At 36.8% G+C, this 17,356-nt stretch overlaps 1 protein-coding gene across 1 annotated transcript; it reads left to right on the forward strand.

Moving 5' to 3' along the window:
• Window positions 1-669: 669 nt before the first annotated feature.
• Window positions 670-16,667, forward strand: LOC148270752 (ryanodine receptor-like; the record flags this gene model as incomplete). The annotated part of the gene is given in 13 exon segments (XM_088242232.1): window positions 670-807; window positions 1,949-1,959; window positions 1,962-2,041; window positions 2,574-2,631; window positions 2,634-2,725; window positions 3,515-3,641; window positions 4,724-4,881; window positions 6,356-6,486; window positions 12,190-12,345; window positions 14,110-14,317; window positions 14,450-14,581; window positions 15,700-15,856; window positions 16,558-16,667. Coding segments are annotated over 13 exon segments (1,558 nt in total), but the record flags the coding sequence as incomplete, so codon positions are not given.
• Window positions 16,668-17,356: the final 689 nt, after the last annotated feature.

Genomic DNA, 17,356 nt, shown 5'->3' on the forward strand with positions numbered 1-17,356 from the left:
TCATGCTACGGATTTGTTCAAATGATTTAGAGATCAAGTGGGTTTTAAGTTTCTTCCGAAATATCACTTCACTTTTCACAGCCTCGCACCTCTGCTAGGAAAGCATTCCAGGCCATAGGGCCTGCGACCGCAAATGTGCGTTTACTAAATCTAGTGCGCTGTTTGCGTAGAGGTATAATAACTTTTCCTCTCGCCGTAGACGTAGCTGATCTAAGCGTGAGACACCTGCCAGCTAGTTCATCTGGAATGCATAGTTCCCTTAGTTATTCCGGAGCAGAGTTGTGCAGTGATTTATACACACGCCAACAGAGTTTGTATTCGACCCTCTGTGGAAAACGTAGCCAGTGTAATTCCCGAAGTAGTGGAGTGATATGACTGAACTTAGAGATTACAAAAATAAGTCTCGCTGCAGCATTCAATACAGACTGTAGGCGAGTCATTTTGTTCATTGGTAGACCTGCATAGATACGGTTACAATAATCGACTCTAGACTTACAAACGCATTTATTAATTGACGGACGGTATCAACCGGCAAAATTTTGCGGTTGAGTCCTATAGTCTTACAGTATTTCAAATTACTACGATAGTCAATAGTGTTCCTTATACCAATTTAAAGATGTTTGAATTGACATAACTTTTATTACACGTGTAATTTATTGATTGTTCTAGGATAAAGGTACAGCCACATGAGTCTCCAAATATTTCTTCAGCCGAGGAAGGCGACACATCTCTAGAAGATGGTGGAGAAGGGTCTCATGAAGGAGAGTCTAGCTCTGAACCACCCCCCTCTCTCATAGACCTTCTGGGGTAAGTTTCTATATTAACTTTACCGAGAATTCCACTTTAACAAGACGGGAAAACGTTCTGGCACACGGGTTTTCTAAGTGGGTCGATAAGTGAGCCTGACAATGAAAACTGATACAACGAATTCAGCTATCAACAGCTTTTCGATTCCTTTCACTTAATTCGATTTAAATTGCTTTCCACGTGTCTATCTTTTTAAATTAAGGAACAAAAAGAAGTCGCATGGGGCAAATCTGGAGAATAAGGTGAATGAAGAAGCAATTCGAAATGCAATTCATTCAATATCTTTTTTTTCCTTCTCTCCAATCTACAATCGTTCGTAGAACATAAGTAGACTTTTAAATGGTTTATTGAGTAAGAGAAAGGAGTCATCGGATGACCTCTGTCATCTCTTTTGTTAAGCTGGTACGCCAAATACCTATTTGGCAAATCCAGAACGCTAAAGCAATTGTCGTCAAGCGAAGACGATACAGTTGGCTAGGCCATATACTGTGGATGTCTCCTGAGAGTCTTAACCACGCTTGTAAAGTACAAGGCGTCAGGTTCTCGATGTCCTGGATGTCCACTGCTGACTGTTAGTTAGCAGTTTATGTCAGAACTTCGGGACGAGAACCTAGCTCGGGAGGATGCAAAGAAGTTGGCTGCCGATAGAGATGCATGGAGACTCTTTTAGATACCATATGCTCCAACTAGGGAGCGGACATGGAATGATGATGAAAGTGATTGAGACATCTATCAACTCCACTTACATCTAGTAAGCTGCTGGCCAGACTATTGATGTGGTTACCGAGCCTTAGCTGGCATACCTCACTAAATTTTCGAATTTCGTATTTTACTAGAGACACTTTGAAATACTCCCACACTTTGGTGTTCCTGGAAAGCTAGGGGGCATTCGCTATGGCTCGCAATACGTTATTTTGATAGCATTATAATATTTTAATATTGTAGCGACTCGCTAACGAAATGCTCCCAAACGGTCAAAACACTCTGAAATTGGTTGAAATTTTGACAGCTGCGTAGTAATAGATTTTTCTTTTGAGAAATGTTTTTATTTTCTGGCTCAACGCGCCATCTGTTGATAGGTGTACTAATCATCAGTCCACTCTAGTAATATATTTCTACATACTTTATTGGTTATTTTCAGAGGTGAGGCCGCTAACGCCAGGCACAAGAGAGGAGCGAAGCCCAGCAAGCACAGCAAGCCGCCATGTCGGCCATAGAGGCAGAAAGCAAAAAGGTATTTTATAAGGATGCATCGAATATTCGGTAATTAACGAGTAATTATTCGTATTTGGCATATTCGTGGCGTGACTTTATATGTTCGGTATTCGGCATAATTTTCGGTTGAAATATCGAATATGTACTTAATATTAAACAACTTATGGTGGACACACACTAGGCCAGCGAATAGGACCACATGAAAGCGTAAGTGTGTGACTTCATCGAAAATGCCAATCCATAATTTTAATGGTAAAAACAAATTACTGTAGTCATGTCTACCCTGTTGACCCAGGGGTCAGCCATGCGCGCTCCCATCCGCTCTTCAATTTGTACCGTATCTTACATATGAAGGTATTACAAGCCAACTTGGAAATCTCTACCAAAAATGGAAAATTAGATTCCAAAATAAACTATACATAAAAACCAACATGCCTAAATAATAGCGTAATTCAAAACTGTCTCCTAAATCTTGCAAAAACATATTTCAATTTTACTACTTAATAATATTTTTCTCTCTCATCTAAATAAAACTGTGTTTTGTCCTGTAGGTGACAGCTCCTCAGCCATCAGCTCTGAGCCAAATGGACCTCAGCCAATACACGCACCGGCTGTCTCCTTCCTCGCTAGAAACTTCTATAACCTCAAATACGTGGCTCTCGTTTTGGCCTTCTGCATCAACTTCATGCTGCTCTTCTATAAGGTAAATATATCATTAAATAAGAATTTCAATGCCATAAAAAAAACTAGTGTATTGGGCGTTAACATAAGCTGTATCCGTTTTTTTTCAAAACGAAGAGAACAAGAAGACCCAAAAAACAAATTCCAACAAATTAGTCCTTAATTATTTTACGACAATTAAAGTTTGCCATACTTATACGTAATGTTAGTTAGAAGCGCACTCGGCGGGTATGACGTGTTACATCAAAGTGACGTGACGCCAACTGCGAGCCGAAAAGTTTTTTTTGTAAAAGAAATATTAGCGTTCTTATAATTCACCCAAATATTTCAATTTTGGTGGCCATTTTTAACGAGTTGTAAATAACTCACTATTAGAAAATGTAAATCAAGTTGGGGTAGAGTGGGGTTCGAACCTCGGACCTCTGATCCGTGAGTCCGCAACACTATCCACGGGACCATAAACTCGATTTTGTTGTTTTTTAAACATTAATAATTATAGCATTAGAATTGTAAAATTATTCTCTTTTTTAAATAAATAACCCACTAGGCCTCATTTCTATAGGCTCGTCAGCAGGTGGAAAATAAAGTTTTAACTCGTAATACACCACAACACCCAAACTAATTGAGAATCGAACCCGAGACGCCAGTTACACAGTTAGCTGTTAAACCAACTACGCTACGGCGCCTGTCTAAATATGTAATACATTTTCAACATTATTCCCGACTTGTGAAAACTCTATTGCGGAATAATCCACCCTCTAATTTCAAATACGCTCCTTCATTGTCCCATTCTAACGATATTTGTTCTCAGGTAACGACTCTTGGAGAAGATGATCAGGAAGGAAGCGGAGACAGCATCGCTGACATCATCAGCGGATCTGGTTCCGGTTCCGGTTCGGGGTCGGGCTCGGGAAGTGGAATTCTGGGATCGGGCGATGGTAAGACACAATACGAAAATATAAGATTACTAATGAGGAGAAAATCGCGTTGATTTCATGAAATTTTCGCAGTTAAATATATGGGTATCCGCCGGATATTGAGCTACTATCCTATATCCGGCCGGATATCAAGCTAATACCCGGTGCACGGTCGGATATTGAGGTACTAACCGGTATGCGGCCGGATATGTAAAGTCTACTTGGTATCCGGCCTAATTTATATAGCTTCTATCTGGTATCCGGCTGGGTATTTAACTTCTAACCATATCTAGAGTATCTAGAGCTTCTTTTGAGTATCCGGCCGAAAAGTGAAATTAGGCCGGCTTGGCCGGTTACCGGATCCAAAAATCCATTTCATCTCTAATGATTAACTCAAAGTCTTATAATATGTCGATTAGGTTTTTTCTATTTTTACTATTATTTTGACTATTTTACTATCCAGGTTTATTTTTGCAACATATATTTACTTATTTATGTACGTATATTCTGTTTATTATGTTTCTTTGTAAGGTTCTGTTTGTTTCTTGTGTATATTTTTCTTTATGTAACCGTTGTAAATGGCTTAGGAAATTTAACAAATAAACTCTCCAGTCGTCCGGCTACACCGGCTCGGAAACGAGTATGATGAAATTGAAGTGTTTCGCTTTTCATCATCAATTTTTAGATTAAAAATTCTTACGGCGCGGGCGATAAAATCAAAATAACTCATAACTTATGCCTAAACTTCCACATTCCTTTCTCAAGATGTTTTCCCTCTCTGTTGCAATAAACGAATATAGAATATAAATTATAATAAATAATAGCGTAATTCAAACACGTCTCTAAATCTTGCAAAAACAGATTTCAATTATGCTACTTGACACCGCAAACTAAGCATTCTCCATTGGTGAAAGCATAATTACAAATCTCACAATTCTTTTTTCAAAGTTTTTCGCGAATGCTTCCAATACCTTTATTTGTTAGATTTACATATTGTCTTGTTATACCTTGAAATGCTTGAATTAGAATTTTGTATCTGTCATGTAAAAGCCATCTGGGCGTATATAATTATAAAGTAAATCCTTGTTTTTTTGTTCCATCAGGAGGCAGCGGAGAGAACAGTAGTGGAGAAGAGGAGGATCCCATAGAGCTGGTCCACGTGGATGAAGATTTCTTCTATATGGAGCATGTTATGAGACTGGCCGCCGCTCTTCATTCCCTCTGTTCTCTCGCGATGCTGATCGCTTACTACCATCTCAAGGTATGAAAATATATATTCAACCATAGAATTACAATATACCAGTTTCTCCCCCCCCCCGCACGACATCCCGCCTATATACATTTTTTACTACATCTTTTACTATGTTTTTATACTATGTATTTAACTATGCTCTTCCCTATGTCTACTATCTGTATTATTGTTTCCATGACTGTTTTTTATGTATATTTTTGACTTGCTTAGAACTGGGTAAATAACCCTAATTAGATAGTCGAAGCAACTTTGTATAAATGTATAATTTTATGTATGTAAACAAAAACGAGCAAACCATCACGCCGTTTCCCCATAAGGGTAGGCAGAGAGGATAGAACGCCACAACACTCTATCTTTGCAAACAGATCTCGCTTCCTCTACACTCATACATCTTCTCATGCACGCGCGCTGATTATACCGACTTTTGACATGTGCATCTTTAAGTATTTGTTGGATTTGGTCACGCCATGTCTTTCTTGGTCTTCCTCTATTTCTGCATCCATCAACATTCGCATTGTAAATATTCTTAGCCGTTCTTTCGCTGTCCATTCGTTCTACATGTCCAAACCGGCGCAGAGCTCTTTTCTTGATTTTGCCGATAATGCTTGTCTCAGCCTTACATAATGTACGGATCTCAACATTTGCGCATCTATCGTACATAGTTTTACCACACATTCGCCTGAAATATCGCATTTCGTCAGCGTTCAGCCTACTTTCATCCCTGTTTTTCCAAGTCCATACTTCGCTCCCATACATCAGGGACGGGACTAGGACCAGGTTGTGAACTGCCAATTTTGCCTCTTGTGACAAACATTTATTTGCCAAGGTCGATTTAAGTGCACAGTTTACTCTGTTCCCGGCACTCACCCTCCTTTCAATATCTTTCTCAGTCATTCCATCCCTAGTGAACATACTTCCCAGATACACAAATTCCTCTCATACTTTAATTTCTTTCAAAAACCATCACATTCGATTTATCGACATTTATCAGCAAATTGCTTCTCTCGCATACATCGTAGGCCTTTGTTACCAAGAATTGCAGTTCCTCTTTGTTGTTAGCAAGAAGCACGGCATCGTCAGCATACAAAAGACAATTGACATTTAAATCACCCATTTTTGCTCCCATTCCATTCTTGCTCCCATGCCTTTCAATTCTTTCATGCAGTTATCGATATACACGTTGAACAGCCATGGTGACATCACACATCCCTGCTTCACTCCTTTATGAATGTCAAACCACGATGTGTGTGATCCGTTTACCCTAACACATGCTGCGCTGTCTTTATACAGAGAAGCAATAGCACGTGTTAGATTTCCGCTCACTCCGTACTCCGATAACACCTTCCATAATTTTTCTTGGTCAACTCTATCAAACGCTTTTTGCAGATCGACAAATGCACAGAAAAGCTTTTGGTTTTTAGCAAGAAATTATGCATGTGATTATTGTAATTGGACTCATGGTTTGTCTGTGTCTTTTCCAAAGGTGCCGTTGGCTATATTCAAAAGGGAAAAGGAGATAGCTAGACGTCTCGAATTCGACGGTTTGTATGTGGCTGAGCAACCGGAGGACGATGACATCAAGAGTCACTGGGATAAACTTGTAATTAGTGCCAAGTATGTATAAATAAATAATATCCCATTTAAAAAACTAATTGAATAAACCATTAAAAAAATAAACAATTGACCCCAGTATTACAACTGCATTTTACTAGATAATAATATCATCACCATCATCAGCCGTCTTTTGTTAAATGTTGAACATAGGCCTCCCCCTTTAGTCTCCATATTTCCCTATCCTGAGCCAGCAGCATCCAACCGCTTCCTGCAACTCGTCTTATGTCATCAGACCACCTCGTCTGAGGCCTGCCGACACTTCTTCTACCCGTTCTGGGTCGCCATTCCAAGACTTTTTTGGTCCATCTAGAGTCTGTGATTCTGGCTATATGACCAGCCCAGCTCCATTTCTGGTTGGCAGCCCTATGGACCACTTGGTGATCTTTATTCTCGCTCTAATCCATGTATTACTTTTATGAAATTCAGTGACATCACATTTACAATTTATAATTAAATTATTTTTCTTTTAAATAATGTCCCCTTTCTCGTGACAAGAAATAAGTATTTGTTCCATCTGCCAGTCTGTAGCACTATCGGGCGCGTGCGGTGACTTTTATCAGTAAGGATGCCGACAAAAAACCGTCATGTTCCTTATTTTAGTAGGTTTATTCAGAAATTTTTTTTTTTTGAAAATTTATTTATAAACCCTTACGGATTAATACATTCATTTTACATAAAATAATATTTACATTTTTCATTCATAATAATATTTTTTACATCTTTTGAAAAGTTTGTCTGAGTCTTTTGTTTAGTTTTGTCTGGTAGTTTATTGTATAATTTCAGTCCCTGGTTCATAAGTCTTGATTGTCCTTGTCTTGTTTTAGAAAGTTGGATATGGTATTTGTCTGATATTCTCGTATTATGTCCATGTTGACTACAATTTTTTACAAGTTTTAGTTCTTCGTCTACAATTACATTAGTGGCTAATTTATGGATAAATTTTAATGATTCTAGTTGAAAGAGTTCAGTTATATTTTTTTTATTTTTTTTTATTTAAATCTTAAAGTAGGGCACACATATCATACATATTGTTATGTGTGTTCTAATAATAACATTGCAAATATATTTAATTTATAAATTGTTTATCACATATGTCTTGACCATTATTTTAAATTTTGATATGTTTTTTTCTTCATAAATATTTTTTTCCATTTCGTAATACTTTTTAATTGCTTTAAATAAAATTGAGTTTTGTGACTTTGCCTTTTTCCTAAATGGAAGTCTAATTTTGTTCTTTTCTCTAGTATTGTGATCGTGTTCATGCTGGTTCCGATCAATTTTTTTCCAAAATCCTGTTTTTTTATTAGAGTGTATAATTTTATGAACAAATATCATTGTATTGTAAAATATTCTTTGTTTATTGCTTAGTTTGTTTAAAAAGTTATCTAGTTGCAGTTAGATAGGGAAGGTCATATACTAACTTTAATATTTTATTTTGTTGTATTTGTAGTCTGTTTATGTCATTTTGATATCCTGTTCCCCATAGTAGTTGCGTATAACATATTTTAGTTTTTACATAGGCTTCATACATTAGAATTTTTTCCGTTTTTGGAACAAAGTTTTTGATTTTTTAAAAAAGACTTGATAATTTTTGCATATATTTACATATTTTTTTTGCACCACAACAGGCCAGGAGGCCTAATTACAGTGGTGAATTACATTTCAGAGCACCCAGGCTTGAGAAAAATCACATTTTAATTTTTGTGTTCTCACCGGGAATCGAACCCGGAACCTTCCGTGCGTGAGTCAAGCGTCTTGACCACTACACCACGGAGGTCGCCACTTTGCTAATTAAATTGTTGATATGAATTGTCCATGTTCATTGTCTGTCTATTGTTAGTCTTAAGTATTTAACATGTTCAATTTCAGTAAGTCGTTCATTATTTATATAAGCATCTACTTTATGACATTTTTTTCTAGATTCAAAATGGATAATATTGCATTTTTTTCATTAAGTGTAAGTAAGTTTGTGTTTGTCCATTTAGTCAACATAGTTAGGTCTTTGTTATTTTATTTTATTTGGGATTTTTACAGCTATTACATAAACAAAATAAGTAGAAAAATCTTAACAATGCTAAAGCCAATTTTAAAATTCCACTGTAAATATAATGACACATAATATATAAGAAAAGAAGTTTAGTAATTGTATTTGTGTGACGTTTGTATTCATGTGTATGTAAATGTGTGTATGCGTGAATGAATGAGGGAGAGGATACATGTGCGTGTGGAAATGAATGAGGGAAAGGGTGCGTGTGTGTGGGTGCGTAAGTATAAAAAAATAGGTGTGAAAATGAGATCACAATATAGACATCAAAACACCTAAAACAAGACCCGAGACAACCGTTCTTAAATTTGGGCCAAGTGTCAATAATGCGCTACTTCGAACTTTATGATAAACGTTATTAGAGTCGTTTTTTCTTTGCATTATACAAGTTGGATGCTTCTTATCTCTCCGAGTCTCGAAAGAGAAATCTAAAACCTTATGAACCTAAAGTGCATGCGCGAAAATTTGGACAATTGCTATGGGAACTAGACGCAACTCGACAAGCAGCATCCCGCGTATACAACAAATACTTTCAAGAACAAGATACCTAGATATTCAGTACGTACGTTGGTATAGGAAATACGCATATGTAGCTAGGTATGTATACTGAAGATATTGTTCAAATCGCGTGCACTCGAACGTTCTCAGTGAGAATTTTAGGAATATTTGAAGGTTTTATTTCGTATTTATAATGTTTTTTTGGTAAAATTCATATTATTTTTTTAAATTTCAAGGGATGCGCCGCATCCACAGTATCTATGGACGGAACGCACCTGCTTACTATGCACAAAACTCTTTCCTCTATCGTTCTTACTCTAGCTATAATGTTTTTTTCCATCTGTTGATATATTTGACACGCCCCTTAATTTATTTAAAAATAAATCAATACTCATTCTTTCTGGCTACGATACGATCCCACTTGCTATTTAATGAAGCTCACACTTACACACACCAGAACACTTACACTCCCACACACAAACATACCTCTACACTTACTCTCATACAAATACACATACATAAGTACAACCTTTTGTTGTACCACAATTTAATATGTATGATTTTTATTTAGAAACTTTGCTGGTCTGTCTTAAAACCGTATCTTTTTTATAATATTATATCATTGTCGTCTGTTTGTTTCTGTAAATAAAGTAGGTTTCCTTTTTGTCTACTCGTTAAATTTACCTATTGGAATTTTCATGGGTATCCAATGTATTATTATGTCAACTGGGTTCAAAATACTTTTGGTACAGACGCTGTAATGTTTTTTTTATTATTTATTAGTTTTTTATTTATTATTTGTTAATAGACTATTACACATTTTTACGTTTTTTTGCATTTTTTATGTATCGTCTTATCAGCGCTATCAGTTTTTAAAGTTTTGTATTTCTGAAATTACTCCCAAGTGACGTCTCAAGTTTTCTTCCGCTTCTCCTCGGTCAGTTCTGCCGATCGGTCCGTTGACTTACTTCAAACCGTAAATATTTGACAACTCTGTAATTATTGGTTAATTTATATGAACTAGTAACGTCGATCAAAGTAGTTTGTTTTAACTAAAATATTTTTTAACTTTTTTTTTCATACATTTTCAAGAAACTTGTGGCGTACAATTTAATGCTTTAATTTTTACCACGCGTAAGAAAACATATTTTGCGTCCAATTTCACGTAGGGCTGACGTTTCTCATACTAGAGAAATTATTTAAAAATATTTATTTATTTACCTACATACTTTTATGTAATATTTTATCTATATTTATGTATATCTATAAAGCATAATATAATTCGATAGTTAAAAAACATTATTTAGATAGATCTTGATAAATAAATATTTGTATATAGCCACTTACCGACTTTTCTTTGTCTACCGGCTTCGAGACGTACCCGTCTCTTCGTCAGGACACCAAAGAAACCTACAATAATAATAAATAATTTAAATATCATCATTCCCTTTCCGCACCGAATGGAGCAAAGGGAACTGCATTGGAACACCAATCGCAGCGTATATTGATCATTTTTGTTACATGAAGGTAAGGTGATCAGTCTTACGCTTCAGGTACCAGTCTAGGGACTATGAAATATATTAGTGTAAAAACACCCTTTTAAATAATATTTCTTATCAACCATGTCGCGAATCGAACCCGAGACCTCTTGCATGGTAGGCAAACGCGCTAACCACAACGCCACGAGGCCTTAAATCTATATTTAGTTGTGAAAATAACACTGGGCAAAAAAAAATTGTCTGGAAAGAAAAATATGCGATTCTGATAGTATTTTTTCTCCTGAATATCGGTTTTTCTCATACTTAAAATGCATAGCGCGCACGCTGCCACAGTTTCATCGTCCATTGTATAGCAAAGACAAATGACAAGTGCGACGAATTGCGCGAGGAGCATGAGCATGAGCGGCGCAAGGAGCATAGTGTGGCGGGGCTATTTCAAGCTGCGGCTCTTACTCGCTCATCTGCTCTCTCATGTCCTACGATACCAGCATGTCCTCTTATCCAGCATATTTGAATAATCATCCCTCTGATTTTTAGATGCTTAATTTTACTCTAAATATCTACATACATACATTAACAAGTCACTAAAACTCTTGGGTTTTGTTGGCAGGACATCTAGCGACTTTACTAATATGTTCACGGTTAAAACACTATATTGCTCACTTGTTCGATTTTTTTAGAATATGCATAAATCATATCGAATCGGTGCAACATCGTTTGCTAAGAAAAGTAGCATGGATGATTGGCCTCGAGAGAGGAGACTACACTTACGGAGAAATGGAGTCAATGTTCAAAATCTCAAGTCTACAAAAACGTAGAAATAACATTGACTCCATATTTATGTTTAATTTGCTGAATGGCTTAATTGATGTACCATCGTTACTGGAACAAGTGGCATTCAATGGCTTGCTTGCACCAATGTCCCGATTGTGTCGTATTGTAAATTCGAGACAAGATCTGAACTTTTTTGGTGAGAGTCTTTATAGATTTAAAAATTCACTAAGATAGACCAGATCTTGTCTTGAGGTAGTAATTTTTATTTTTTTTGTCCTAGCTTCAATTGTATTTTATTATTGATCGGGATTATTGCCAAACGGCAATTTCTTCCAACCAACCAATAAAATAAAAGTTTCATTTTTATAATTCAAGTTACAGAACATATTCAATAGAAAAAAAATCAAAAGTTAAAGAAACAAACGTATTTGTTTATAAATTAACTTAAATCAAAACTATTACTCAATGTTAAAAGATAAAAAAGAGGAAAGGTTAAGGAAGAGAAAGGAGATGTTTCTTCAGACGTAATTTAAACAGAGATAATAAAGTAACATCTTTGATGGTGGATGGGAGATGATTCCACAGTCGAGCCGCATGGACACTACATGAGTTAGAGAAGAAAGAGGAATTGTGGATGGGTATTACGAGAGTGCCTTGAGAATTAGAACGAAGAGGTAAACCATGAACTGATAAGCGTTGAAATTTTTCACGCAGGTATATAGGAGCGTTAGGACTATAAAGTACATTGAACAGAAGTGAGAGGTGGTATTAGTGCCTGTATTTATTATAAGAAATTGTATTTACCATCGTTAGAATGGACTGCATAAGTCCGTCAAATAAATAAATACAGTTATCGATTTATACGTTGAAATATTTACATATTTACAGATCGTTTCCTGTAAACTACTGGGACAAATTTGTGAAAAAGAAAGTTCGCCAAAAGTACTCGGAAACGTACGATTTTGACTCCATCTCCAATCTGCTCGGAATGGAGAAGACCTCGTTTTCATCCCAAGAAGAGGAAGGCAGTGGCCTTATTTACTTGTAAGTAAAAAACTAAATAAAATTACAAATAGATGAATAACACACTCATGTTCAGGATGAAATGAAGTTCACCAATTACTGAATAAACAGGGAATCGAACCTGGAACCTCAGGCAAGCAAATAGGCCAACTATTGAATCACCATGTGAGCTTATTTCATCTTCGGTTTCTTTGTCAGGGTTTTTTTGTTTTAATAGCCGTCACGCGGTTCTGATAAAGCTAGGGTTTCCTAGGACAGCGGTGCCCGCAACTTAACAGCCGTAGTGAACGGCGATGCGGTGGACAGCCGTCGTAACGTCGACTAAAGAGTGGTTTCCTAGGGAAACGGTGTTAAATGGTGTTGATAACACCGTTTTCCTAGGAAACTACACTGTAGTTACCGTTGCGACGGCTGTCCACCGCATCACCGTTCACTACGGCCGTTAAAATACGGGCACCGCTGTCCTAGGAAACCCTAGCTTAACACTAGAACACGTCTCCATACTTTTGCTTCTCAAAATACAATGAATGAACCCAACGCCTTCAAACCTGGGCACATGCCCATGTATTAGAGTGGGCCAATGATGTATGAAGTTATTTAATTTTTTTAGACATCAAAGTGAAAGGGGTCTAAAAAGTTGCATTTTGGATCACATTGAACGTAAAAAATATTTTTTTAAATATTCAATACTACTTTTGGCCCTCTACCGAGGTTTGAAGTTTATCACTGTCTGAACATTTTGTTAATTATCTATTTGGATAAAATTATTTTTTTGTTAGTGAAGATATTACTTAATCGCATTACAAATTCGTACACGTTTTAAAACTACCGAAATGCAAAAAGTTTACACTCCGTGGAACTGATTCCGTTAAGCGCCTGGCTAATATTGACGAAAACAATGGCTCATTAAAACAATGCTACCTTTTTATTACAAAAAGCGCAACTCACGCCTTTAGACGCTTATTTAATAAGGTTTAATGCTCATTATAAAATTCAATTGGACTGATTTTTTTACTTAAATACGAAATAACAGCCGGTTTAGCGCAAAAAATCGACTTTTTCAAAAACTTCAAGCTATGATTTAGGGCCAAAAGTAGAATCAAATATATTTTTTTAAATTTTTGGCATTCCGAGTAATTCAAAAGGCAACTTTTTAGACCCATTTCAAAATTGAGAATTTTTTTTATTTATTTATTTATGTATTTCACAGTTTTAAAATGTACAGAGTTTCTTTGTTTCAGGTCCCGACTAGCTAGGAAATTCCTGTGTTTAGGAAGGGCCTTATTTTTTACATATGTTTTTTTTTATTTCATCAAATGATGCTTAATAAATTCAAAGAATAATAACAACATTAGAAAAAATCAATATAAATATAAATTGCCGATAATAATAATAAAAATTGAAATATAAAAATTAATTAGAAAATATGCCATTAATAGTAAAGAAATGAGACATAATTATCATAAATTAGAAAACATACCGATTATAATGAAAATTGAAGCATGAATATACATTATTAAAAAAATCGCCCCACCCTAATGCGCATAGAGGGGGAATGTTACTTCCACGTGACACCTGGCGCGCTTCTGGAGATTATTTCGTTCGCGTTCTACAAGCATGTGTGCAAAAGTTTTTAGCCCACCTTCGAACTAAAATTATTATATTATTACTATTGTCATTACAAAACCCAGTGTTCATACAGAAAAAAGTATTATGTATTTAAATAAAATGAATACATTCATTAATGTCATCGTAGTACGTTCAAAAATAATGTTACCCTTCCAGCATCCTGAACATCGACTGGCGCTATCAAGTTTGGAAGGCGGGAGTGACCATCACGGACAACTCCTTTTTGTACTCCCTGTGGTACTTCGTCTTTTCCGTTATGGGCAACTTCAACAATTTCTTCTTCGCCGCTCATCTCCTGGACGTGGCTGTCGGCTTCAAGACTCTTCGCACCATCTTGCAGTCCGTAACTCACAACGGAAAACAGGTACTTTAATAATTTAGGGTATTAGAAGCACACTTAGAAATCTCCACCAAAAACGGAAAATGAGTTATTGATGCCATAATAAACTATGCATAATTTGCCCCAACAATATTAATCAATAAATGTATATTTCAGTTGGTGTTGACTGTGATGCTGCTGACCATCATCGTGTACATCTATACGGTCATAGCCTTCAACTTCTTCAGGAAGTTTTACGTCTCTGAAGAGGAAGATGTCGTGGAAAAGAAGTGTCATGACATGCTTACGGTAAGATATTCTATAAATACAATTTTTAAGATTTAAGCTAATTGAATTGCATCGAAAAATGAAGCTATTTAGCGCATAATACGAGAGGTGTATCCCGAAAGTTACTTCCGTTTAAGGGGTTACAGAAAACAAGTATAATCCTTTAAATATAGCTTGATTAGAATGACAGCTATCAAACTAATTTCATTAGTGATGCGAAATTACTGATCACGGATCAAATCGATTTTATCAGTGATTTCATGCAATCATGAAACTCTGTTTCCGAAAATTGATATAAAAACGCAAAAACAAGCCTATTATAGTGTGTTTGACACAATTCGGTAGTCAGATGGCAGAAGGGACCTGAACTGAATAAATACCGAAGGAGTACTCGCAAAGGTTTGCATACGACCTTATGAAACATAGCCAAAACCAAGGGAAGGTTATCACTAGAGTCCTTACAGGGCACTGCATATGGAATAAACACCTTGCTAGAATGAACCTCCGTGAAACTTTGATGTGTATGTTTTGCAGAGGAGACATTCGGTGGTCTATTGGTTGAACCTGAGGATGTGAGAGCACTCGCCTATGACCTTTTTACTAGATATCAAAGGATTTGGGCTTGGAGGAGGAGATTTAGGCATAGATATCAAAGTACCTTCGCATGGTGCTGACTAGGTGCTTTTTACCAAAGCATTATTCAGTACCCGGCAGTAAAATACATCATGAGACTGCCGACTTTGTGGAGCGTCGTCTCTGTCCCAGGAGCTCGATATCTGTATGCGTGTATGTATGACAAAGACGACGCTCTACAAAGTCGCAGTTTACCGATTACGCCGGTAGTCTCTTTCTTAAGTCCGATGTACTTTCTTTAATGCCGGCTACTGTACTCTGGTTCTGGGCCCACGGCCTAAGTTCATTACGAATAGCACATCTGGACAACCAACATTAGGGCTTCAGAGCCTATTGGGGCTGTCTCAGCTCCCAGCCTCGCCAATTCATCGCCTGCCTTGTAACCGTCAATATTTAAGTGTCCATATACCCAAATCAATGATATGCTACTAGACTCACCGACACAACACACGACTACAAACATTTGGACATATTAAACATATTCTTGCTTATTTTTGTGTTTTCAGTGCTTCGTGTTCCATTTGTACAAAGGAGTGAGAGCTGGTGGAGGTATTGGTGACGAGATCGGTGACCCTGATGGAGACGACTACGAAGCGTACCGCATCATGTTTGACATCACCTTCTTCTTCTTCGTCATTGTCATCCTACTTGCCATCATTCAGGGTAAGATAGCATTGTTAGTCATTTGAGTCGTAGACTTGCAAAACCCCGTTTGTCCCCGTCCCCTCTCCTCTTACATGTGGGTATTATGTGAAACACGGCTCGTTCCAACATGCTTGTATTGGAACGAGCCATGTTTTTAAATAATACCCTCACATCGAAGTCTGTACGCAAAAACAAAATGATTTGGCGTTCTTCTCCTCTGCCTAATACAGCATGATGGTTTATTTGCTTGTAAGAAGAGATTGCATACATACATTCCATATCCGCTCCCAACTTGGAGTCCACAAAGAGCCTCGAGATATCTCTGTCGACTGTCAGCACCTGTGCATTCTCCCAAGTCATGTTCGCGACCCGTAGTTCTGACATGAACTACCGACAAATAGTCAACAGCGGGCGTCCAGGATCTCGAGAAGCCGATGCCCTGAAAAGCAGGCGAGCCTAGTTATGGCTCTCAGGAGGCATCCGCAGTATGTGGCAAAACCAACAGTATCGCCTCCGCTTGATGACAGTCGTCACCGGAGTTTGTAGGGTCCGTTCTCTTATTACTTAAGATTCTTCTTAGATAACTATTCTCAAAACTCTGTATTTTGCTGTTTTGGGCCCTCGTCAGGGCCACCATTTGCATCCGAAGAGGAGAATAGGTGCAGGCGTTGTTAGAAGAGATTAGGTAAACTAAATTGTGTTCAAATTTCTGTTCATAGGTTTGATCATTGATGCCTTTGGAGAGCTCCGTGATCAGCTGGAGTCGGTGAAGGAAGATATGGAGAGTAACTGTTTCATTTGCGGAATAGGAAAAGACTACTTTGATAAGGTAAGTTTGCCTAAATCTATAATATATATAATTCTCCTGGAGTACTATTCTGAGCCACGCTCGCCGCACGAGAAAACAGTTTTTATATACAAAATATACGAGATAATACGGCCGTGAGAGCGTTTGGAATACCGTTTGGAATACCCTGCAAAGATCTTATTGTGGTACGCTTTAGGCCTTTATTGTAGTAATAAATTAACGGCACGAAACAGCCAAACGAGGCATACTGTGAACCAGCGGCGAGTGGTGATTTTTTTATAGGTAATCTACAAAAAAATATCATTAATTTGTACCTACTATAAGTCCATAATATATAAGTTTAATTTAAATCACTAATAAGGCAATGAAATGTCTTGGATATTTGCAGCGAACTGTAAAGGATTTTAATTCCATCACTACCCTCAAAGTGCTATTTACTGCCTTGGTTAGAAGTAATTTAGAATTCAATTCAACAATTTGGTCACCTTATTACAATGTTCATATTTTAAAGTTAGAAAGAGTACAACGTAAATTCCTTAGATTCATCAATTACAAACTTAATATACCCACTGAAAATATTGATTATGATAATTTATTATCTACACTAAATATGTCAGCTCTATGTAAAAGAAGAATTATAAATGACTTATTAAATTTATATAAAATAGCAAATGGCGTATTGGACGTTCCGGAATTAACTAGTGTTATCA

This window comes from Micrasema longulum, unplaced genomic scaffold (assembly GCF_059751315.1).
Source record: "Micrasema longulum isolate JH-2025_06_02 unplaced genomic scaffold, ASM5975131v1 h1tg003459l, whole genome shotgun sequence".
Classification (NCBI taxonomy): Eukaryota; Metazoa; Arthropoda; class Insecta; order Trichoptera; family Brachycentridae; genus Micrasema; species Micrasema longulum.